Source organism: Poecilia mexicana, unplaced genomic scaffold (assembly GCF_051168715.1).
Source record: "Poecilia mexicana isolate PSO_F unplaced genomic scaffold, ASM5116871v1 scaffold_18, whole genome shotgun sequence".
In the NCBI taxonomy this organism is placed as follows: domain Eukaryota; kingdom Metazoa; phylum Chordata; class Actinopteri; order Cyprinodontiformes; family Poeciliidae; genus Poecilia; species Poecilia mexicana.
Genome location: NW_028263387.1, coordinates 24,937,513 through 24,963,525, shown reverse-complemented (window position 1 = coordinate 24,963,525; position 26,013 = coordinate 24,937,513). Strand labels below are relative to the sequence as shown.

At 39.2% G+C, this 26,013-nt stretch overlaps 1 protein-coding gene across 1 annotated transcript; it reads left to right on the top strand.

Annotated features, from left to right (window-relative positions):
• Positions 1 to 143: 143 nt before the first annotated feature.
• LOC106908102 (type II inositol 3,4-bisphosphate 4-phosphatase-like) lies at positions 144 to 25,155 on the top strand. The gene is made up of 25 exons (XM_014974085.2): positions 144 to 214; positions 1,015 to 1,114; positions 2,373 to 2,435; positions 3,592 to 3,722; positions 4,190 to 4,237; positions 4,523 to 4,623; positions 4,712 to 4,831; positions 10,611 to 10,690; positions 14,402 to 14,492; positions 15,608 to 15,677; positions 15,747 to 15,894; positions 16,184 to 16,314; positions 16,393 to 16,500; positions 17,123 to 17,231; positions 17,699 to 17,864; positions 17,933 to 18,115; positions 18,530 to 18,650; positions 19,431 to 19,636; positions 20,246 to 20,369; positions 20,717 to 20,843; positions 20,958 to 21,098; positions 21,609 to 21,706; positions 22,137 to 22,234; positions 23,166 to 23,320; positions 24,848 to 25,155. Exons 4-25 carry the CDS (start codon positions 3,614 to 3,616, stop codon positions 24,966 to 24,968), a joined length of 2,655 nt encoding a protein of 884 aa, XP_014829571.2. The 5' UTR covers positions 144 to 214; positions 1,015 to 1,114; positions 2,373 to 2,435; positions 3,592 to 3,613; the 3' UTR covers positions 24,969 to 25,155.
• The last annotated feature ends 858 nt before the right edge of the window (positions 25,156 to 26,013 follow it).

Sequence of the window (26,013 nt, the reverse complement as noted above, 5' to 3'; positions counted from 1 at the left end):
AACTTTAAAGATGCAGCAATGTTATTTGTTCTTAACTTTAATGGAAATCTACTAAGAAAATCTACTAGTGCGCCATCTTGTGGCCCGAATCCAGAATGCTCAGCCAGGAAATGGCAACTCTCGCGATACTTCATATTTTTACTACAGTCTCAAGTCCAAACTCAAAGCTAGCGGTACAAGTTGGTTATCATCTTCAAAACAACTTTTAAACCCGGTAAGTAATTAAAATCAGCCTTCATAACTGTCAGATTGTAACATTTTGAACATTTAACGTCATGCAAAATGGATTTTTATCAGATTTAGGCCGGTTCGGGATGAGGTTTCCTGGTTTTGACAACAAATTAACCATTAACAGCGGCTGTACCTGTCACGAGTAGAAAGTCAGTTTATTACATTTTGGTTAAAATCTCTGATAGTTTAGTAAATGTAACATCTTTTGTAACACGGTAATGCAGGAGTTTTACTTTGGGTTTGTTCTGAAAGTGGTTCAAAGGTTTAGAAAACTTTTTTCCATTTATTTAAATGGGACAAAAATATAATAAACAGGTGCATATTTTAAAAAGGACTCACCATTGATTCATTTCAGTTGGCAAGATGTTCAAAATGTCTTGCAATATTTTTAACTTATGTTTTTTACAGCTTGCAGAAAATTATAGTCAGGAATCAGGAATCATTTTGTTTGTTCCTTTAGTAAAAAATTATCAATGTGAACATTTTTATAAACATTTGAAACAAAATCGTATAATTTTACTTATAAGGCGACATTTTTCCTTTGTTATAGTGAAATATTCTGTCAGTGGAATTTGTCGGTTTTATCAATATTATGGAAATATTGACTTAAAAGAAGCTCCTTTATCTTTCTGAAGGTTATTTGTTAGTTTTGTCTTATTTTAAGATATTTGGAGTAGAAACTAGACTAAACTTTGTGTTTTTGCCGTGTATGAAAGTGAGGAACTTCTCTTTCTCTCTATTTTATGTAAATACGTATTTATGCAGACTTCTCTGTTTCTTTAGGAAACAATGAGGCCTGTGATGATGGTGGAGCGGTGAGGAAGATGAGGGCTAACCTTCATCAGCTGATGTTCGGCTGAAACATCTGGAAACGGCGCTGCAGGTCGGCCATGAAGGAAAAACACCTTCTACTTTATTCACATCTATTCAGCTACTTATTCATTTTAGTCTGATTACATTGTTATATCTAATATGACTGAACTTTATTCTTAATCAATCCAATTTATTTAATTTGCATCTATTGTTTTAGTTTCATTTCTAATCTAATGTGATTTATTGATTCAAACTGTTATTTCCTATTAAGTTTTGATTTTTGTTATTTCTGTATGATTGTATTGATTTTAATTTGTGATTTTCTCTCTTCTTTTTATTTTTGTCTTTATTGATTCACAAGGAAGCAAATTTTACAAAATGTAATACTTGAGAAGTTAATGGCAGAGCTGTGTAATGAATAATACACAGGGAAAGATTGCAATGTTCGAAATATAGAATAGAATAATGTAAAAGAAAGGAAAATAAATAAATAAATAAAAATGTAACATTAATAATGTAATTTTCTTTATTATACAGTTTTTTTTAATACTGACTGAATTAATGTCTTTTAAACCTTCCTCTAAAGCAGGGGTGGGCACCTCCAGGCCTGGAGGGCCGGTCTCCTGCAACTTTTAGATGTATCTCTACTTCAACACACCTGAGTCAAATAATGAGGTCGTTAGCAGGACTCTGGAGAACCTGACTGCACTTAGGAGGTGATTCAGTTATTGGATTCATGTGTGTTGGACCAAGGAGACATCTAAGAGTTGCAGGACACCGGCCCTCGAGGACCAGGATTGCCCACCCCTGCTCTAAAGTCTGACATGTTTCTGTCAAATTTAATAAAAATGGCCATTTTTAAAATCTGTAAACACTAAGGAGCGACAAATATACAAAAAAACAAATGAATAAAAATTGTATTGGTCTATTTTTGCTGGATAAATCTGCTCCAGACTCTGATTCTCAGCAGATTGTCCAGATTTACTTCATATTCTCATTTAATGGTAAATAAAGTTGAAATCTTCTCTGTTCTGGTCAACAAACCAGGAAGTTATTTTTAGTTCTGTTTGTCAGATTCATAGAATCAAAAGTTTCTGATCGGATGAGGAAAGAAATGTTTTATTGTTGCTGTAATTTCCCTTTAATTTTCCTTTTCTTTTCCATCTCATCTGTTTTCATCCTCTGACTCAGTCCAGCCCGACTTCCTGGAAAATCCCGTCTGCCTGAAACGAATCGGCTTCCTGAATAAAAGACCAGATTAATTCAAACAAAAGCAAAACTCTGAACTCTAATCCAGCTTGATGTTTGTCTCTGAACTGTCTTTACAGGCTGGAGAGCCGGTGGAGAGATGTAATGTCAGGAAGCTTCCAGAAGATGGCAGAGTTCTGATTGTGAGTGAATAAAACAGAACCAGAGGAACCGGGTTTACCAGAACCACTGAGCTGGAAGCAGAAACATGACGAAATAAATCTATTCTACTTTTTTCTAGCTAATTCTAAATTAAACATGGAAATTTTACTAAAACAAAACAACCTGATGTTCGTATGAACTGTAGCATTCTCATAAGCTCATCATTTAAATAAAAAATATTTATTCTCAGCAACAAGAACAGGAAATGGGTTACACCTTAAAAATACTCACCTTATTTACTCATGTAAATAAGGTGATGAAGCTACTTATTTACATGGGTAAATAAGGTGAGTGGTGAGATGTTTTCCAGCCATATAGAGACATTTTATAACAAAGTCAAATAACTGTGTTGCTTTCAGTTGTTAAAAAAAATGCTAAATATATCAGAGGTGACTTAAATGAAGTTTAACTTCCTGATTTAAAGACTTGAAATTGGGCCTCTGTCTCTTTAAGAAGCTCCTGCTCTTTCTGAAGCTCCGCCTCCGGGAAGTCATCCCAGCATGGCTCCTCTATTAACCCTTTAACATTTTTACCAGAGAAGCAGCTCCTATAATGAGCTCAGCAGTTCCACCAGGTGTTTGCTAATTGCTGCTGGCTAGTCTGAAGGAGCTGAGTGGATTAACTGATCAAATTATCATTTATTATATAAAAAATTACACCATCAGATGGACGACAATATAAAATTAAGTGGCAATTTTGGTATTTCAAGGTCAAAAATGACAATAATTCATATAAGTAACAAAAAATAACACCATGCTTAAGAAAATTTTTGCAAATCAGTTTCTTTAAATAAAAAACTTCTAAAACTGCAGGTGTGAGTCTGTGGTTAATATTTGGTTAAAACATGTTTGTTTTTCATTCATTGGGTAGAAAATTCAGAAATTTTACTCAAATAAGAGAAGAGATACTTCATAGTACAGAGTAGTAAAAATACTCCTAAACGCTATTCAAATAAATGTAACTGAGTAAATGTGACTAGTTACTGCCGAACTCTGCATTTCAGTAACTTCATCTCCATGTTTACATTAAATCTTAATGGTGACACAATAATTAGAAAAACCATCCAAACATTTTAAATAAATGTAACTAAATATAATCTGAGGCAGATTAAATTACGGTTTTCCTGTTTGATTTTAGGAGCGCTGATCGTCCCGCCATCATGGATTCGTTGAGGCGAGGATTCGCCAACCTGCGGACGCTGATGGACAGCCACGCTGCGGCGCCACACAGCGAGCAGAATAACAACCTGGAAAATCCTGCAGCTGATCGTAAGTTTCTGTTTTCGTCTCGCCTCCATTTTTCAACATCTGATGACTGAAATATTTCCCAACTTTCTTTGTAAAACTACAGAGCCCCCTAGTGGACATAGTGAATTTAGTTTTTTGCATTTCCTTGCTGTAAATGAGCAAATACACTTTATTCCGGTCTATTTTGTATGCAAACATCTATTTAAAATTGTACACATACTTTTAAAGAGCCTCATTGAAAATATATTTATACCTTTTTAACTCTTTGGTGCTGAAAACATGATTGGTTGAAAATTCATCTATTACTCCGTGTTTGTTTATGTGAGATGAAAATGTCTCTTTACTAAACATTCAGGCTGCTAACAAATAAAACATACCATCAGAACTGTTAGAAGACTTTATGAAGTACCTGAAAAACGCTAAATCTGTGAAGTAAATTAAAGTTTGCTGAGTGTAAACCTGATGTCATGTCGTTCTTTAACCACAAGGCGGCGCCCTGACTGGTGCCTCCTCGTCTCAGCAGTTCCTTCATGTTGGTACGTCCACAGATTCATGATTTTATCTTCTTTTTACTTCATTTAAATCAGATCAAGAACAAAACAAACTTCCTTTTTCTTTTCCTGCTATTAGCTTTTGGCATCTCTGCCAATTTTATATTTGTCTTATTAGTTTTACTAAACTTAATTTTATTTCTATTTTGTCATTTATCTCCCTGTGATGTTTGTTGTGAAGCGCTTTGGTCAACTGAGGCTGTTGCAAATGTGCCTTATAAATAAATTTTGACTTGACTTAACTTCTCTTTTCTTAAAAAATAAAAACAGAGTGTCAAGTCACGGTTGCCGCAGCAACCAGAGTCAAAATACACGTTTCTACAGTCGACCCCTACGACGTCAGGAAGCTCTGCAGCACTCAGATAGTCAAGGTACACACACACGCACACACACATTCCTGTATGTTTTAGGCTTTAAAATGAATGTGATTAAAATCTCGTTGGCTTGCCGTATTTTCAGAGGTCAGAGGACGGCGAGTTTCGAGCGTCGATTTGCTGCAGCATCGACCCCAAGCTGCAGCATCACAGCAGGATGGAAGTCAGAGTTTACAGAGAGGATGATTTAAGGTCACACTCCTCAGTAAGTGTGTGTGTGTGTGTGTGTGTGTGTGTGTGTGTGTGTGTGTGTGTGTGTGTGTGTGTGTGTGTGTGTGTGTGTGTGTGTGTGTGTGTGTGTGTGTTTTACTAAGGCTGTGTGTTTGTGTGTATGTAAGAGGATTAATGATGAGGATGTGTAAAACCAGCACAAACTGACTGATTTCTCTCTAAATTAATCTCCAACACACACATACACGCAGACACACTCCCACACACACACACGCACGCACACACACACACGCACACACACACACACACACACACGTTTGTGTTGCTATCTTTGTGGGGACTTTCCATTGACTTCCATTCATTTCTACAGCCTAAACCTTACCTTTACCCTTTTCCTAACCCTAACCAACCAAAACTCAATTCATACCTTAGCCCTAACTCTGACCCCTGACCCAAAAACAGGGTTTCCCCTCGTGGGGACCAGGCTCCGGTCCTCACAAGGAGCAATTGGTCCCCACAACGTAGTATATGTCAGGAAAATCATCCCCACAAGGTATTACAAACAAACGCACACACACACACACACACACACACACACGCACACACACACACACACACACACACACACACACACACCCATTGGATTGATGGATGGATGGATGGGTGGATGTGTAAATCGGAGAACAAGCTGAGTTAATTTCCGTTTTTCAGCTCCGTTTCTCCTGCCAGGACCTTTTCTAATCTCCAAATATTTTCCCATGATGCACCTGGGGGGGCGTGTTTTTTTTTTTTAATCCCTCCGGCTACGACGAAATGGGAAGAGGAGGAAAAAGTGAGAGAGTGAGGAGGAGAAACAGCTGATTTTTCAGCAGAAGTCGTTCTGGTTTTTGTCTGGATTTGTGGAAACTTCTTCTTTGTTTTTAATTTTTACCGATTCTAATCTGAAGGATTAATCTTTTAACTCCTCCGTCGCTCCGCTGCTGTTTGACTTTAACAGTAAAACTGTCAGTTAAACTGATGGTGCAGGTAGGAAGCAGAAATCTGAAATGAGCTCCAGCTCTATATTTCTGCTGTGAAGCCGTTTTTATTTGGCTTTTAGATCCTAATCTCTTAATCTCAAACTGATATTTTTGAACAGAAACTGAAAATAAACCAACATAATGGATCAAAATTAAGTCAGAAACAAACAGCAGCAGCAGAACAACTGCTTTCTACTACATAATGTTTAAAATAATGACAAATTTAGACGATTTTTCCAACTCGCAGCTGGAGGATCGATTCATTTATTTATTATTCTACATCCAGCAGCTCTAGTTACTCTAGCTCTTTACCTTTAAACTCCTGAAAATAAAACGTTCTGAAGATGCAGCGAGCGGTGATGGCCTGCGCCGACTGCTTATGTCCTCCGAGAGATGACGGCTCCCCTGCTGGACAGGTAGGGGATTACACGGCGGAAACAAACAACATGGAGGCGCGTTTGAGGTGCTGAAATACCAAAAGACTGAAAAATACCCAACATGTAAAGTTATGAATGTGATTGAATTAGAGCTGAAATGATTAATCGTGAATATTTGTGATTAATTGTGATTAATCCCAACTCTGGATGTGTGTAAAAATATTCAGATAAATCCAAATTAATGTGAAATTCATCCACATATTGAGTGAAAACCTGATCAGGATTGAGTTCTTTTCGAAGTCGTCGTCTTTAAATTAACCTTTAGCCACACTTAAATGAACAAACAGCCGTTGAAGAAGTGATGAATGTTTGATGTTTAGATGTGAGTTTCTCTCGCTGCTTGATGATTAAAGCTCGCTGGACGCAGGGAGGAAGTGCGCAGAGGCGTTAGTCTGTAAACCACAAGCAGAGCTCAGCTCTGCGTCTCACACGGCTCCTTCATCTCTCTGTTCACTCGTTCAGCTGTGAAACATTTTTATTTATGTTCATGTGGTAAGGAGTTAGCTGAAGGCCACACAAACGCCGGTTCAGGCTTTGGTTACCATGCCAACCAGGGATTGGGACGTGTCTGACTTTAACGACACGGATAATCACTTCAAGTTTGAAAACATCCACCATGATTTTGGGTTTTTACTCCAGCAGAAGGAAGGAGATCCATTGTTTCCATGAGCTGATTTTAAGTCTGCTCAGCGTCCAAACTCTGACCTGTTATGTTTCAGGTTAAGGCTTTGTGCTTCACAAAACATGCTCACAAATTCATTCTCAGATCATGAGGTTTCAGTGGGGTCAGCTGTTTCAGTGCGCTGTCACTTTAAATCCAGGTCAGCTGATGGCCACCAGCAGCAACATGTGCAGTTAAACATCTTGTTGCAAATGTGAGCTAAAAATCGGGAGGTTTTTGAAACGGCTCGTTTTCCAGACACCAAAAACATTAACTGAAAGAGCTTGTGTTGATTTTCAGAAACAGCCGACGTACAAAAATGTGCAAAAAGTGAATTCTGCAAAATAGATCCTCTTTAACTGTAGAGAGAAGTTTAGAACAAAAAGCATCAGATCGTCACAGATTTAGTGGGAACTGTAACGTTTCACCTGCGTTTTTATGATCCAAATGTTTTCCACTTTATCTCATTAAACTGGTTTCCTGTTTATTTAAAATCGACTCTCTAATCCTGGATGGTTCTCTTTAGGAACCTGCTCCAGAAATTACATATTAAACTGCAGTTAATGTATAATTTCCCTGCCCCAAATCACACTTTTACTTACAAATTTATAATATTTATTAAAATATTTTTTAGTCCTTGTCTACTTGATGCTTCCTGTGATCAATGTTTGTGTAAAATCCACTATAAAATTATTCATTGACCTTGTCGATTTACACTGCAAAAACACAAAATTTGACCAAATTTTCTTGTCTAGTTTCTGTTGCAAATATATTAGTGCACAAGAAATTAAATGAAACTAACTTGTAAGTGACTTTTTAGCAAGAAATATAAGCTTGTTTTAAGTAAATACTTCTTTAAAATTGATGAATAGGTGCTATTTCCTTTGGTAGATTATTTCATTTACAACACAGGAAAATATCAAATAAATCTGCTAGTGAAACTAGAACTTTTCCCTCAATATTAAGGAATTATTTACTCTAAAAAAGCTCCTATATTTTACTGAAAAGTTACTTGTACATTAGTCTAATTTCATGTGTGCTAAGATATTTGCTCTAGAATCTAAAGTTTCTTGTTGATGTGATATTAATTTGGCCCATTTGTCTCGTTTCCCCTGCAGACGGAGTTTGTTTTGAATGAAACGTGAAGCGGTGTTTAGCACCCAGCTGTGGCGTCCAGCGTGTGTCGTGTTTCTAGGTTTGATGAGGATTAACTCGTAATCCCGAAAGCCTCTTGTTTGGCCGGGAACTCATTGAGAAACATCGGCTGGCGTGTCGCTGCACGCCGGCTTTTTGTTGCACCAACACCAGCGAGGAAATGAGGCAACGGTTTGGATTTCTTTAGCATGCGGTAACAGCGCTGCAGGGAATTTTTAAAAGTTTGCAAGACTCTCTGAACGCGTCAGTCGGATCCAGGCTTGTTCTTTTACTGATCAGTTAAAAACCTGAAGAGGTGAAAGGAAATTAAACTGCCACATTTTTCTAAATACTGTCTGACAAACTGGAACATTTGCATATTTTAGAGAAGAAAAAGTTGGAATAAATGAATAAAAAACTATGTTGAATCAGTTTTATCCTTAAGTTTGAGATGAACAGGTTCAGGAGGGAACCAGAGTTTGAGGGGATTCACTGCAAAACACAACATTTTACCAAATGTATTTGTTTAGGTTCTAGTGTGACTATCTTAGTTCACTTGAAATAAGACAAAAATAACTTACAAGTAACTTTTGAGAAAGAAATAGGAGCTTGTTTTAAGTCAATAATTCTTGAATATTTATTTAAAATCAACTAGTTTCGTTGGCAGATTTGTTCACTTATGACAAGGAAAAAATGTCTGTATTTCTTTGTTTTTTAACCTGTATTTGTTTAACTGTATTGAGGTTTTCTCTGGGCAGGTGGGAAATATTTGGTCTCTTTTCTTCCTGAATCTTATTGTTTGGGTTTGTATGTTGTGACCTTCAGTTTTGTTTTTGAGTCCCTGATCGCTGAAATTTTCTAAAATGATCCATAATTGTGAGTTTATTGCAGATTTTCTGCTACAATTATCAAAAACATTGGGTTTAAGCGATGCTAACTCATACCTGCAGGTGCAGCGCTAATTTATTGGCTGTTTTGTAAATTTTCAGTTTACATCTGTTGAAGTTTGGATTATTGACTCATGCTCTTATTTTGAAGTGTCCTGCATGCTTTCTGACCGAAGCGTTGCCGTGGCTATTTAGCCAAAATTAGCAGCAGAGCTAGCAAAACTCAACAACAATAAAATGGAGACTCTGAGTGAAAGTTGTTACAAAAAGTCACTTCCTGAACCTACATGTACAGTTTGTACATGTAGGTGTGCAGTAACAAGTGTGAACCTGTTGAGGGCGATATACTATGTTGTGACACATGGTGGGCATCAACATTGTTAGATTAAATGCTTTAGCATTAGCTTCCATTAAATACTATGTTGGTATAGCACCTTAGCGATATTAGAACTGATGTTTATTTAAATGTTTTAGGGTTAGCATAGCTAACATTTTAGCTCATGGTGCCAAAGATGTTTCCTAACCAAAGTCTTTGAGATTCTCCACTGGGAACAAGCTGGACTTGTTAGTAACACAAGAAAAAGTAGCATGTCCTTAGCTTGTGCTAAACCCAAATGAATGTAAAAACATTAATCTGAAAACCAAAACCAACATCTTTCTTCATTTTTAGCAATCAGAGCCAAAGTCTTCCTCTTTAGCTCTTCTCCTTTGTGTTTGATAAAGTATCTTAATCTCAGGTTATGACGACTTTCATAAATCTTTTCTGGGACTTTTCTCTGCTTCCCTTCACTTCAGTGTTGTGATTTTCTGTCGCCTGATTTCAGAGCTTTAATCCCCTGAGCTGCTGATTATCCTCACAGCAGCTCAGTGACTTCAGCTGTGGGGAGTTTGGACTTTGCTCGACTCTTTTATTAAAGATGGCCGTCGGTTTGTGGTGCAGCTCTATAAATGATGCAGACGTGCTGCATATAGAGGCTGAGTCCTCAACAGGACCACAATAGTCGTAAAAATGCTGAAATCTGCCATCAACTTCATCTAAATGTGAATTATTTTCTAAAAAGAGTTTTTTCTCCAATAGTTCTGTGTATTTTTCTTCTTTTTGCTGTTTCAGCCGTTAGTCTCTTGCTCAAAGCAAAATAAAAGTGACATTCTGCTAGAAGATTGCTCTGCTCTTATCAAAGGTCCTGTTGGACATAATGTGAGTCTTTAACAGCGATGGTAATATTTTATTCTTTCTGCGTCAATCTATCATCTGGGATTATAATTTCGATTCCCTACCGGCGCCCCCTACGGGCCAGGCTATTAAAAACTGAATTAATCAGAAAATAGGCCAAGCTGTCAGTTTCACTTCCAGGAATCCAGCAGGTCAGGTGAATAAATCCTGATCAGACAGAGCAGCGCAGCGCAGAGTGAGATTAGCTGATGGTTTTGGGTCATTTCTCTGATAATAAAGTTGATTCACTGTGACTCTGATGGAAACGAGGTAAATATGGCGTCCAGCAGCCTGGCGACCAAACTATTAATGATACTCTGTTACTTTCCAATGCCATCATGTCTTCTTTTGACTCTAAAACAAACAGCAGAGGTGCAGTAAAATGACTGAAGCTTATACACCTTTAGACATATTTTATCATTAATGTTGGAAAACTTTATGTTTTTTTTCTCCGTCTTTCAGAGAAGCTGTTTGGGTTTCACATCGTTCTCCATCAGAGATCTCCTCCGGTCCAAAGAGCCTCGCTGCTCCCTGAAGCTCAGGTAAACTTTACATTTCACCGCTGATGTCATGTTGATTCACTGCAAAAACACACTCTTATGTGTTGTTTCTGTTGTTTTGTTTATTTATTTTGGATATTTAAAACGTCTTCCAGTTAAATGTTCATTTGAATTAAAGGTTTTTTGACCTTTGAGAAAGTGTCATTGCGTTAACATTATATTAGTTGAAAATGTTATCAAAACAACAACATTACTGTTCATAGAAGTAACTTCTAGGACAATGTATCACCCAGAAACATCAAAAAACATCAAAACTGCAATTAAAGTGATAAAAAGCCTGAAATCTCTTCATCTGATCGGCTGTGAAACATCTCTGAACTTTCTAAGCTGGCTTAAAGTGAAGCGACATTCAATCTCTCCGCTCTCGTTTCTTGTGAAAAACGCTTTTGTAGTCAATGAGGTTCTTCTTAAACAGCCTGTAGATAGGGGTCCAGCTACCTGCCTGCTGATTGGCTGTTGCTCGGATACCTTTACCCAGAAGAGGAAGTGAGATGGGGCAGCGTGTGTCTCCGCCTCCAGACCCAGTAGAGGAAAAAGTCTCTTCCTGTTTTGGCATCAAATCACCTTCAGAGAAGAAGAGAGGAGCCTGAATGCTCACACATGCCGCAGTGCAGGTTTGCAGTTTGCTTGTGGTTTTCCTTCGCAGGCTGGTTTTCTCTCTTATTTGTTTAGGATTGAGATGATGTCCGCCCAGAAACGTCCAGTACGATGTCACTTCCTGCAGGTGACAGTCCAGGTTGACGTCTGATCTGACTCACTACTGGATCTGTTTCGATGTAGATTTACTGTTTTTGGGTCGCATGAATATCAACAAAACATAAAGTAGAGATAGCTAACTGCTAACAGTTGAATCTAGAGGTTTAATTCATGTTTTCTTCACAGTTTGAAGTTAAATCAGACCAAACTTCTCCTGTTTTAGTTCAGCTGGAGTTATTTTGTTTGCTAAAAGCCACAATAATAAGAGCCAGAATATGTCAGAGATGTATTTATTGATGTTTACACAGAGTTATTACCGTCTATTTAAAGGGGATCTGTTGTGTAAAATTCACATTTTAAATGTTTTTACGCTTCCATTTTGGATCCTAGACGTTTTTGTTGAAATGGAAAATTATCCATGTCAAATTCGTTCATTTGACGGACACTCTGCAGTTACCTAGCAACCCTAGCCCTGTTACCTAGCAACCTAAGCAGAGCTCCAGCATGTTTGTTCTGCTGGTTTCATGCATTGTACAATGGCTGCTGGAAAAGACAAGTGTTTTGTTGTTGACTTACCATCCAGAAACCACTTCCTGCATTCTTGTTGGTTGTGCAGGAGGCTCAACTTATGCTTTTCAAAGATGTGCTGTTGTTTAATTGCAAATGGGTTCCTAGCCATTTTTCATGTGTAAATGTTGAGTTGGGAGGCATACTTGCAGCAGATTACTTGGATTTAAAGGGACAAGACACCCTAAAATATCTGAAAATGCAGACGTGTTCAGACTAAAATCCCATTGTTTAGGAATGATTTTGTGCAGAAGATGTCATGAACATGTTTTGTTTAGGCCATAGGCCTATCCTAACCTGTTCAAGGAAGCATCATTCCTCACCTTTAAGCAATGAGGGAAAGCCCAGATGATGATGTCATGGCTTTAGAAACTTCTGACAGGTTTAGCAAATGGAAATAATTTAGATGATTCTATTAGGATTTATCTTAAAACAAGAGAAGTTTGTTCTGATTTGACCTCAGACTGTGAGGAAGGGGTATGTAAACTTCTGGTTTCACCCTAGAAAACTATTGGTTACATATATTAGTATAAAGTGCTGCTATAAATCCATATTTAGCTCTCTTTGCTCGTTCTTTGCTGCCATTGTTTGTTGCTTTCAGCTGTGACTCTGACCTTTAGAGATCGACCAATCAGTTGTTTAGAAATCTGTCAGCTGATTATTTCCCTTTATCGACTTCAGCAGGTCGAAAACTGGAAGATCTGCAGCTTTTTTTTAAAAGTAGATTAAAAAAAGAGGCTCCTCGTATGAAAGCTATTAACTGGACAATTTATCTCAAACTATTGTTACTGTGTTTTGCAACAATTATTTGTTGCAGCACAAAAAGTTTTAATATGTCAAGAAGTAGTAAAGTTATTAAGAGACTGCATTTATTTACACTTTTCTCTTTTTAACATTGATATCAAAACTTTCAGCCGTGATTTCCTCACATCTTGCAGTTTATAGTCTCCAGTTTTCACTTTGGTAGGAATCTGGTCATGATTAGAGGAAAATGATTTGATTCAGATATGAGGACAATCTTATGGTTTCTTCCAAACTCTGTCAAGTTATGATGGAGGTTATTATTGTTAGTTAAAACTGATGAAATGGTGAAACCGTAACTAAATAAAAACACTAATTAATGGGAAAGAACTACAACTAACTGGATCCAAATTGTGGGTTCATAAAATACTAAAACTATACATATAACATCCTTCGTTTTTGTGTTTAAGAATATATTTATTAGCCTTTTTGCTGACGTGAAATTGGTCTGAGTTTTTCACAAACTGCTGATCTACTGGGATTTTCTCTGTCAGCCGTCTCGGGTTTACAGAGAACGGTCAGAAAAAGAGAAAATATCCAGGGAGCCTCAGTTCTGCCGTGTTGATGCCAGAGGTCAAAGGTGAATGGCCAGACTGACAAAAGGTCAAGATGAAATAAAACTAAACTTTACAGAAAAATACAAACTATTAAAACCCTGGTTAGACAATCTGTTTCCGGTCTGATGGAGGCCATTTTGTTGGACTGGTTGCGACCCGGAGTCGGAGGCAGAACCGTCGGGTCTCACATGTCAGTCCTCATGTTCCTGACCTGGTTTTAGTTCCCTTTGTTTTGGATATTTACCTTCTGGTCGATGTTTTCTTGCTTGGTTTTTGGTTTCCTGGCGTGTTTGATGCGTCTGTGGTGAACAAAGTGGCGTCATCACAGATCCTTCCTCCAGCAGATTTACATCCCTGATGGGTTTGGTCCAGTTTATTGTCTCTTACTGTAAATGGTTTGTTGTTTTTGTGCACAAATTCACATTTTGATTTTTTTTTTACTCCACTGCACATTCCTTTGGATTGGAGTTTGGTGTTTTTAATAGTTTTTATATCTTAGTTTTGCTCGAACTGTGCAGTATGTTATTCTTAATTCTATTTTTATACAGTATATTTGTGATCATTTACATGTTTGGATTTTCTGTCACTTTGTTGCTTTTACACCTGAATTTCCCTTTTGTGGGACAATAAATTATTTTTATTCTTTTCTATTCATCGAGTGTTTTTGTGTTTATTTTTATCAATCATATTTTTCTCCTAAATGGTTTCCTCTTGTTGCCGTTTTTTTTTTCTTTTACATTTTTCCTGTTTTATTCTATTTAGTTAGGATTATTCTAGTTATTTTGGTTCCAAAATTCATCCCACCATCTTTTTGTTTTTTTCAGCTTATTTTTTATTCGGTTTCATTTATTTAACTGGGTTAAACTCACATTGGTACGACCTACAAATTTAAAAAAATAAATACATTTAGACCATTTTTCACATTGTATATTTCTTGTTTTGTTTCTTGTGGTAGTGTTTTGTTTGGTTTTGTTAACTTTGCCTGGGGTGAAGCACATTCACACCAGTGGGTCTTATTTTCACCTGGCCGCCTCCTTCAGCTCTGTCTTCTGTCTGCTTGTCTTCGCTGCAGGACGATGGACGGCGTGGACGAGGTCGGGGACGTGACGGTTTCCCGCCTGCAGCTGGAGGAAGAGACGGAGGATAAATCTGCAGAAAACAAGGTGGAGGAAGAGAAATGTTTGTTCTCTCAGCAGAGAGGTCTCACTCTGACACTTCTTTGTGGTTTCCTCTCTGGCATGTTTAGACTTCAGCTTGTTATGTGGGTGATGGGTCAGGTGGAGATTAAAGGTGCAGTGCATAACTTTTATATAGAACATGATATTTATATATTTGTTAAAACTGTCACCAAACAGATAAACTGTGAAAACATTGATCCCCACCTCCTCCCTGAGCTGCTGTTGCTGTCTGAATAAATGCATAAAAACAACCAATCAGAGCCAGGAGGCTGGTCTTAGTGCTGTCAGTCAGCCTCACGTATGCGCTGCTAAATGTGCTAATAGCGGAGAAACAACTTACTGTTGTAAATTGTTTTCACAGATTATCTGTTCTATGCCATAATGTCACGACAAAGAGACATTTTCAACAAATATGTAAAAAATGTTTTTTATAAAACTTTCATTCTGCAGCTTTAAAGAAAACCCATCAGGTAATTTTGCACATTTTTTCTTCCATTTGGTTTTCTACTGCTCCTAAAAACAGTCCAAGCCCTTAAAAAACATATGACCATATTTTTGGCAATATGTTAATGTTTTATAGTGTCTGGAAAATGACCCATTTCAAAAACCTCCTGCTTGTTGAATTGCATTTGACTGGCACTCTGCTGTTACCTAGCAACCCCAGCAGAGTTCTGCTCGTTACCTAGCAACCAAAGCTGAGCTCCAGCACATTTGGTCAGCTGGTTTTACCGCTGTATGCGCTGCACAATGGCTGCTGGAAAAGACAAGTGTTTAGTTGTTGATTTACCATCCAGAAACCACCTGCTGCGTCCCTGTTGGTTGTGCAGGAGACTCCACTTCTGCTTTTCAAAGATGTACGGTTGCATAATTGCGCATCTGTTTAGCATGTGAGTGTAAACGTTGAGCTTGGTGGCGCAACCAGCAGCAGATTATTATTAAAGTGAGAAGAGGCCCTAAAACATTAACATCTCATTATCTAAGAGTGATTTTGTATTAGAAATGTGATGAACATGTTTTGTTTAGGCCATAGATCTAGAAGAAGAGTGTTTTCTCTCCATTTCGCCTCCACTCAGGCCTGATCGTCTCTTCTCTCCCTCCAGAGCGCCGTGCTGTGTGACGCTCTGCACGGCTCCGTCCAGGACAAAGAAAACAGTCCGATGATGCGAGCAGGTGAGGCTCCGGCCGGCGGCCATGTTTCTGCCCGACCCTCCGTCCTCCAACAGGTGTGTGTCTGTGCAGCCTTGTGCTCCCAGGTGTGTAAGCTGTACAGGTTTCAGACGGAGGACCACAGGTGGCTGCTGGTCCGGGAGCAGATGTCAGAGACGCCGCTGTCCTTCTCCTTACCCAAACAGCTGCTGAGCGCGCTCATCAGGGAGCACACCGACAGGTACACGAAGGGTTAATGAGATGAGTTTATAGTTATTTATAAATATAGTCTATTATGGGATGTTTTGGTGAAACTGCTCTGGTTTATCTATTTTATTTCGATGAATTTAAGACTTTAAGCCAGAAGCAGGAACATGTGGGATGTTCTCATCTACATAAGACAAAACTTTTAACCCGATACATCGGAGTTTGTTTTAAGTCAATAATTATTGAATATTGATTGATCGATGTGCCTCGTTAAGTTTCAGTCGACTGAATTAAAACAACCAGAGTTTGTTTTTGTTGCTCAGGGTCACGGAGGTCAATGCTCTGGGTGACCTTTCACCTCACTGGGACGGCCTCCGCCATGACGCCGTCGCCCACTCCCACCAGCTGATCGGCTGCTACCAGCAAACGCAGGCGGAGATTCACCGTCTCTCCAGTGAGATCACAGTGACATCATCAACGATGACTCGGCCCGGCCTTCCTCACCTCACTCTCCCTCCTCTTCCTCCTCCAGCGGCGTCGTGCTTCAAGGCGAGCAGCAGCAAATCGGACCGACACCTGCAGTTCATCCCCACCAACCTGCACTGCCAGAGGATGGAGGTGACCGACCCCGGCAGCTCAGGTAGCGCACAGCGCCCCCTACAGGTGTTTTCCTCTCTTCCTGTTTCCTCGAGGTGTTTTCCTCTCTTCCCGTTTCCTCCAGGTGTTTGTCTCTCTTCCCGTTTCCACCAGGTGTTTTCCTCTCTTCCCGTTTCCTCCAGGTGTTTTCCTCTCTTCCCATTTCCTCGAGGTGTTTTCCTCTCTTCCCATTTCCTCCAGGTGTTTTCCTCTCTTCCCATTTCCTCCAGGTGTTTTCCTCTCTTCCCGTTTCCTCCAGGTGTTTGTCTCTCTTCCCGTTTCCACCAGGTGTTTTCCTCTCTTCCCATTTCCTCGAGGTGTTTTCCTCTCTTCCCATTTCCTCCAGGTGTTTGTCTCTCTTCCCGTTTCCTCCAGGTGTTTTCCTCTCTTCCCATTTCCTCGAGGTGTTTTCCTCTCTTCCCATTTCCTCCAGGTGTTTTCCTCTCTTCCCATTTCCTCGAGGTGTTTTCCTCTCTTCCCATTTCCTCCAGGTGTTTTCCTCTCTTCCCATTTCCTCCAGGTGTTTTCCTCTCTTCCCATTTCCTCCAGGTGTTTTCCTCTCTTCCCATTTCCTCCAGGTGTTTTCCTCTCTTCCCGTTTCCTCCAGGTGTTTTCTTCTCTTCCAGGTGTTTGGTATGAGGTCGTCACGTTCGGAGCGCCGGCCGATCACCACCAGGCTTTTAAACATGGAGGACTGAAGCGGCTGCTCAGCAAGCACACAGACCACACACACAGGTGACCCTTGACCTCAGATTCAAAGCTAGAAATACTTGGTGTGACTTTCTGTTTTTGCAGTGTTGGAGACGCCATCAGTATAAATATCACAGCAGCTGCTTCAGTTTCAGAGAAAATGATGAAACATAAAACAATTTGGATATTTTTGTTCCTTGCAAACCTTTTAGAAATATTCTAAATATAAATATTATTATAATTTCCGAATATTGATTAAAAGATTAACGTTTTAGTTCCACTGACTGAAGTAGAACATTTACTAAAATTAGCTGCTACTTCTATCTAAAATGTTACTTATCTGTTAGTTTTGTCTTATTCTAAGTGCACTAAGATATTTGTACTAGAAATACTTTGTAAAATTTAGATTTTTTTGTAGTTCAAGTGTTTTATTTTGATACCGACATGATAGAATAGAATTTTAGAGAAAAGCTGAACTGTTTTTGTTGTTTCTCACGTTCCTTCTCCTTCAGCTCGGCACCGTTTTCCCGTGACGAGTTGTGCAGAGCGAAGCGGCTGCTGGCTGCCGCCTCCCAGCTGCAGCCCCTGATCTTCGGCCTGGCGGAGCAGCTGCTCTCCGTCTCCATGGAGGTCGATCCGAACCGCCTGCAGGACGTCCTGGACGACCTCAGGGAGCAGGTGAGAGAAACACACACACAGCTAACAGGAAGGCAGATGAATGTGACGCGCTGCTTCCCTCCCTGCAGACGTCGCTGTTCATCCAGGCGCTGAACGACGATCTGGTGAAAGTCGCCCTGCAGGACATGAGCAGCAGGACCTGCAGCAGCACCCACCTGCACAGCAACGGGTTGCTATGTGAGGTCTCCCCCGGCGACCAGGAGGGGGCGCCGCGGCCGCAGGACGACAAGGAGAATAGAGAGGATGAGTGGGCAAGTTGGAGGAGAGGGGGACGAGGTTGCCAGGTCTGACAGTTTCCAGCAAAAACACAACATTAAACAAAAAGTCCAAATTAATGTAATGAAACTAATATAACACTAGATAGAGTCATGTATGAACGAATGAACAATAAAAGAAATGAACAAATAAACGAACAATTGAAGGAAGGAACGAGCAAACAAACAAATGAAGAAGGAATAAAAGAAGGAGCAAATAAAAGTTTGATGCTTTTCTGCCACACGATGACAACTGTTTTATGAAAAGCATCCCAAATTTTAGCAACCCGTCAAAATCTGTTCATTTTTCCAGCCCAAAGTTCAAAAGCAGCGGAGACTTTCCCAACCTGGCAACCCGGTGTGTGGTAGTTTCTGCGGCCGTTGGTTGTGTAAACGTGTGTGTTTGTGTAGGACAGAACGTGGGTGAACATCGGCAAGAGTCTGGACTGCATCACCGACATGGTGGAGCGGCTGCAGGAGCGACAGCGCCACCTGCAGGAGCAACAGGAGTCCACAAGGTCCCAACACACAGGTGGGACAGAAAGAGGCAAATGTCAGTTTGTCCTTCAATTAGAAAAGAGCTCAATTTTTTTGTTTCTGTAGATTTTTTTTGATAATTTTAATCTTGATAACTCCTTTCACATCTCATGTTACTTTACAAAATAAAAACATAATTAACAAAAGACAAAATACCTGAATGAATGTAACAATAAAGAGTCATTTTTGGGACCATTTATGTAGAATTTTTTTGCACATCATAATCTCTATCAATTTAGTTATTTTGTTTTTTAAGCAGGTAGAATCTATTTATGTTAGTTTAGAACCAAAACCTATAATTATTTTTATTTATTTATAATTTCTTTATTACTTTGGTAACTTTTGTACGAACCATTAATTTAAAGAGATGAAGAAAACAAAGGGGGGCATCGTGGAAATGTTTTTATTTTTGTTTGTTAAATGTCCAGTGTGACAATGGGAAGTTTATTCAATTATTATTTTTTTGTTTTGTTTATTTGATTCTTTTACAGCTTAAAAAAAAAAAAATTGAATAAAAAAGGGAGTTTCAGGAAAAAAAATCTTGTATCGTCTTCACCTTCTCCCAAAAGTTAATTCACTGTAAAATAAACAACTATCTTTATATAAAGATAATAATAAAGAGAAAATCTTAAAGTTTACATGTGAGTTGTAAGAAATTATCAGTTTTTATTTCTTTATACATTTGCTAGAAGTGAACTTTTTTGTTTCTGGAGCTTAGAAACAATAAATTAAAAGTAAAATGTTCAGAGGAAGTTTCTCTGGTCTCTTCCTGCAGCCTCTCCTTCCTCCTTCTCCTCCTCCTCCTCCTGGCAGGAGCAGCTGCTCCCCCTGGTGGTGACGCTCAGAGACTGCGTGCGGGAGGCGGTAACCACGGCCCGAGCTGCCATGACCTTTGTTGTCCTGCAGGGGGCGGTGGCTGCGACTGTCGCTCAGGGTCCAACGCAGATCGTCCAGCGGCGCCACGCTGTCTTCAGTCAGGGGGTGAGGAAGAAACTCAGGCCCTGTCGGCCATTTTATCCTGAAGACATTTTGTCGTTTGGAGATCAGAAACAATCAGTTTTTTTAAACCGACTTCCAGCTGTTATGTTTCCATAGTGACATATTTTATACGATGACATCACAGCTCCATGTTTCTCTCTGTCCTTCAAGCGTCTCGCTCTCTTAAATAGCAAACATGGCGCCGTTTGGTCTTCTTTGTGTCGTTCTCTGGCTGTGTTACAGCGCCACCAAGTGGCCCGGCAGAACAACTGCATCATTTTCTGTGGTTCTGTATTCTGACGAACATTTTTCTTAATTGTTTGCAAAAAAAATACTGATATCGTCTCAGTGTGTACAAGTCTCTGTTTCCTTCTTTATTTTATTTAGTAATTTTGTTTAAATAAAACATTGTAGATAATCTACAAATATATATAGAAAAGAAGCAAAAAGTGTTTTTAAAATAGCACCAGAATAATTTTATACGTTTTTATGTTGCTTTAATGTTGGATTACGGTCAGGTTTGTCATCATCGTCTCTTCAGGTTCTTGTTCCATATGAATAAAAATGTAACTTCCTGTTTTATTGTAAAGTTCGTCTCTGTTTGTCTCCCAGCTCTCAGCGATTGTTTGCGGGTTTATGCTGAAACTGTTTGGAGGTTTGGACGATCCAGAGTTTCTGCAGCAGCTTCTGTCTGTGGGGATCCTGGCCCAGTTTGAAGGCCTGCTCAGCACCTACGGTACGACGGCGACCAAAACAATCAGCTCAACTTTTTTATTTACCAGGATAAAAAAAAAAGGCTCTTTGAGGCAGCAACAAATAAAACACAAATAATCCTGAATATTCAGAAAAGATTTCTGTCTCTGGTTCGTTCTTCAGTGCTTTTCATCAATATTAAGCAAACTGAAGCTCTTATTGCTGAAAAGTTACTTATGAATTAGTTTTATTTTAAGTGTATTATTTTCACTAGAAACTGGACTGAAATGACTAGATAAGTTTTTGTGTTTTTGCAGTGTGTTGCAGGTAAATTTGGGAAACTTACCTTACATGCTGTAATCTTGGTGTGTGAATCGTTTGCGGCTGCAGGTGAGGAGGTGGGGATGCTGGAGGACATGGAGGTGGGCGTGGCCGACCTGAGCAGCCTGGCGTTCGCCGTCACCGAGGCCCAATCCGAGCGACCCGACGACCTGCAGCCGACGCTCACCGGAGCATGGTGAGCTCACACACTCACACACACACGCACACACACACACACACACACGCACACACACACACACACACACACACACACACAGAGCAGCCTCATCTCGGGTCATTTCTCCTCCAGGGGCGGTTTCGTGGTCGAGGTGCCGCTTCCCTCTGAAAGCTTCAGGTCGCTCCCTGAGGAGCTGAAGGCCGGCCGGCTGATCCGAGTCGAGCCGGTTCTGTTCAACATCGGGATCAACCAGCACCAGAGTCTGGCTGAGAGGTACAAACACAAAAACAACATCTGGGAGTTAAAACCGCCAGCGTTTTCCTTTTATTTGAATTTCAGGTTAAAACATGTTTGTTTTTCGCTCAGTGACCTTAGAGAATCCAGACATTTTACTCGAGTTAGAGTATAAATACTTTATAATAAAATTACTCAAGTAAAGCAAAAAGTATAGCGTAGGAAAAATACTCCTATAAGTACATGTTTTCAAAAATGTTACTGAAGTAAACGTAACTACTTACTACCCAACTCTGATTACAACCATTACCTGATTTCAATTGATCTACCCACCTCTGTAAGTGTCAGTGATATTTACTGCAGTACTTGCTGCTAAACTAGCTTAGCTAATGTAGCTTCTGTCTGCTAGCTAAAACATATATCCTGTGTTTGTTGCTACATGAACTTACTCTGCCAGTCACCAGAACCTCGTTGTTCACACAAAGAGTTCATACGTTCTTTTAGACGTGTGGGCCCTGTGTATGAAGAGTTATTTTCTGTTGTTTTCAGGTTTGGAGACAGCTCTCTTCAGGAAAGAGTGAACCAGCAGAGCTGTGAGCGTCTGAAAGCTTATTGTAACAAGCTGAGAGAAAAACTTCCTAACATGGGTGAGACTGAGGCGCCGCCAGGTTTTTGTTTCATCTCTTTAAAGAACTTTAAAATAAAATCTCACAATTTTTAATCCCAGTTTGTTTCCTTTAAAAAAGTTTGAAATGACAGAAAAAAACATTTTTTATTTCAATTATTGTTTATTTGAATTGACCTGATTTCAAAATAAAAGCTGTGAAACTCATTTGTCAAACAACATGGCCGCCGTGGGCCAAGGAATGCATTAGTGAAAAAAAATCCAGATTTTCCAAAAATTTTATCTTCAAAACCAAAAGTTTGGTTAATCGATAGAATCGATTTATTGCCCAGCCTTATTCCTTTATTATCTCTGAGTAGAAACGAGGTAATATAATAATAATGATATTAATTTTGGGACGTTTAGAGGTAAATCATTGGTCCTGAACTGAAGCAGCTCTTTCTCTCCCTCAGCTGGTATCCAGTCTCTATCAGACCTGCTGTCGTCTCTTGATCGCAGTATGGAGTCCAAGAAGAGGAAAAACGTGGAGGTTTTGTGGCTCGCAGCTTCAGTAAGTCGCTCTGCAGGTTGACTTCGTTTCCGTCAGAACTGAAAGGTTCGGGATAGAGCTTAAATAAACAGAGAAATAAATGTTTATAATGCTAAAACAGAAAGTGAACTTCCTTCAGTTCAAGGTAGACTTACCTTGTTTAAAAATTAATTAATGAAATGAAGTTTTTTTTTTCTTTTTTTTACCATTTTTAAACAAGGTAAATATTAAAACACCACCGCTCAACTCTAGTTTAGTGTTTTAGAAGATTTAGGGCTTTAATTAGTTAATAAAACAAGGAATTTATTCAACAGAGACAAAATCAACTGGTAGTTTATGTGAATAAAATCACAGGGAGAACTGTTTGGATTTAGTTTCCTTCAGTCTTTAATTCCAGTTTAAAGTAGATTAAATGTGACTGAGTAACTCTGGAGCCTCTGAGTTTGAATATCAGTAAACAACAACATCATCTGCATGGAAGTGGGAACTTTTTGACCCTTATTGTAACTTTAAATAGTGAAAAGTGTTGGCACCAATACTGAGCCCTGAGGGACACCATTTGTGACATTTTAAAAAACAAATTAAAATAAAATAAATAATCAGAAGATTTCCAAAACAACAACCGAGTTTTTACTCTCCAACTTTGCTCCATTTTGTTTACGTTTTGCTAAGAAGGAAGTTGCGCTCATTGTTTTCTTCAGAGGTTTTTGTGTCGTTTCCTTCAGTGATTCTTGCTGCAGCGCCCCCACAGGTGAGGAGGGGAACTGGTTTTTCAACTAGTTTGGTTGGTTTGCAGTGAGAAAACAAACTGCAGCAACTAAAAATGTAGCAAATGTTGCCACTTTGTTCCCCAGTAGAACTGAGTCTATTGAACTATCAGGTTCAAAAACAGCCTCAGAGACGGATGAAGGTTTACTCACTGATAATCTTCTCCATGTTTCTTTGCGTGCAGGTGTGTCGTAAAGTAAACGGCGTGCGGCTGACGAGCTGTAAGAGCGCGAAGGATCGCACGGCGATGTCTGTGACGCTGGAGCAGTGTTCGATCCTCAGAGAGCAGCACACACTCAGCCAGCAGCAGTTCAGCTCTGCTCTGGACAACATGAGGAGGTGTGTGTGTGTGTGTGTGTGTGTGTGCGCGTTTTCACTCTCAGCTGTTTCTTATTCTGCTCGTCTTCTTCTGAGGCTGCGTTCACACCAGTCCTGTTCAGTAGGACGTTGCGCTCTGTGTCGTTTCCTTCAGTGGTTCTTGGTGCAGCGCCCCCACAGGCGAGGAGGGGAACAGCTTTTCCATTTAGTTTGGTTTGTTTGACTCAGTTTGGTGTGAAGTGAACCGCAGCAGCTGACAATGTAACAAATGTTGGTATTTTTGTGTTTTAATGAACCGATTCTACTATCAGGTGCGAAAACATCCTCAGTTTCTGCATCTTTATTTCTCATCTTATACCTTCATTTTCAGTTCTTTCTTTTAATTTCCTTCCTTGTCTTTCTGTTTTTTCTCTCTTCCACTCCCTCCTGCTCCACTCACGCTGCCCCCTGCAGGTCTCATCTGTCCTGGGGGCAGATGCTGGGCTGCTATGCCCACTCCGGGTTCTCTGTCTCTGGGTTTGACCCGGCAGAGTGTCCCTCTGGCCTCCAGAGCCCCTGGATCCAGATGTGCTTTCATTCCAGAAGACACTTTTACCCAGTGGCCTTCCTGCTGGTGACCTCTCACCTCCTGGTTCTCTGGCTCATATTCAGCTTGGTGATCCTGCTGGCAAAGTACCAGTAAACAAGACTGGGAGCACTGGGAAGCAGGGATGATAATGTTCTCCCAGGTTTGTCCACAATGGGAGAACGTCAACGAGTCCAAACTTATTGATTTGTTAAAGGATGAAAAAGACGATGTCTGTGTTTTAGGAGAGACGGAGAAGCAGTCAGCCTCAACTTATTACCATCCACATGTACAAACATCAGTCAGTTTGATTTTTCAATTTAATCTGATGTTTATTTGTTAAGATTCAGCTACTGACTTTTCCAAATCTTTTCCTACGTTTCCTCATCTCTGCCTGTTAATTTATCGACGCTTGGTTATCGTTTTATTTCTGACAGCTTCGTTTTTTATGTTGAGTTTTGCTGCCACCAAGTGGCCAAATTGAATTTCAACACTGCAAAAACAAAATTTTACCAAGTGTTTCTCATCCAGTTTCTGGAGCAAATGTCTCACTGCACTTAAAAAAAGAGAGAAAAAATGACATATAAATAACTTAAGTGATGTATATGAACTTGTTTTGTTCCATTGGTAGATAAATTCACTCATAACATTTTTCCTATGTTATAAGTGAAATAATCTGCCAGTGGAACAAGCACTTTTTCTGCAATATTAATGAATTATTGACTTTAAACAAGCTCCTGTAAATTGTTGCAAAGTTGCTTATAACTTTAGTTTTGTCTTACTTTACGTGTATTAGATCAAAAATACTTGGTAACATTTTTTGTGTGTTTTATTGTAGCCTACAGACTGTATGTGCAGGTCGCCTCTGTTCTTGTAGGACCACAGGTCTAGTCAAAGTAAAATCTTATCTCCACCAGAGGAGGATGTGTTTCATACAGGATGTTGTCGCCTGATTGCTGATCTGTGTTTCCATATGTGTGCAGGGACGGCTGCAGGACGGAGAACGTCCAGAAGAACATCGGCACCAGGAAGTTCGCCTTCAGCAGCGTTCAGCTCCTCACTTTCCCCAAACTCTACAGACCTCCAGACGGCAGCTACGGATAAACGCTTCCTGTTTATACTCTTATTTATGCCCAAAGATAGTTTATTTTTCCATGTGAAGTGTGTTTGCTGGTTAATGTTTGCACATTGTGTTTCTGTGTGAATGAGGAAGGACCATGTTGGCTGTTCACTGTGTTTACAGGTGTTTGAATTACAAACATGTTTCTGCAATAAATGACTGAACTCTTGACTCTGATTCCAAACAATTATTTTGACAGTAAATGACCTGAAAGGCCTGAAATTCACTGCTGGATTGGATAATGGATTTCCAGAACTCTAGTCTTAGAGTGAGAAATTCTCTGAAATAATTTCAGCCACGTTTGGCCATCGGGCTGTTAGGAAAGTTTCTCAGCTGCCGGGTTTTATCCAGTCTGGGTGTTACACTTAAAATAAGACAAAACTAACTTATACGAAACTTTTCAGCAAAATATATAAGCTTGTTTTAGGTCAGTAATTCATTAATATTGATGAAAATGTAATAGTTCCACTGATAGATTATTTCACTTATAACAAGGGGAGAGTGTCTTGTTATATGTGAAAATAATCTACCAATGGAATTATTACAGGTGTAATAATTATAATTATTAATTTATATATTGACTTTTACAAGCTCCTAATTTTTGCAGAAAAGCTAGTTGTAAGCAGAGGAGGGTAGATTATCCAAATATTGTACTTCAGTAAGAGCATCTCTACTTCAACATATTTTTACTCAAGTAAAAGTTAAAAGTAGTCGTCCAAGAAATTAATCAAGAGTGAAAACGTATTTGGTAAAAAGTTTATTGAAGTACCAATCAAATTATCAATCATTTACTATTTAAAAATTACATAATCAGATGGAAAAATATAAAGTTAAGTGGAACTTTTGGTATTTTAAAGACAAAGATGACAATAATTTATATAAGTAACAAAAAACAACATCAGGCCAGATCATTTTTTTCCCCAAATCAGTTTCTTTCAATAAAAAACTGCAGGTGTGTGTCTGTGTCTGGTGAATTTTTTGATTAAAACATGTTTGTTTTTTTATTCACTAGGTAGAAAATCTGGAAAT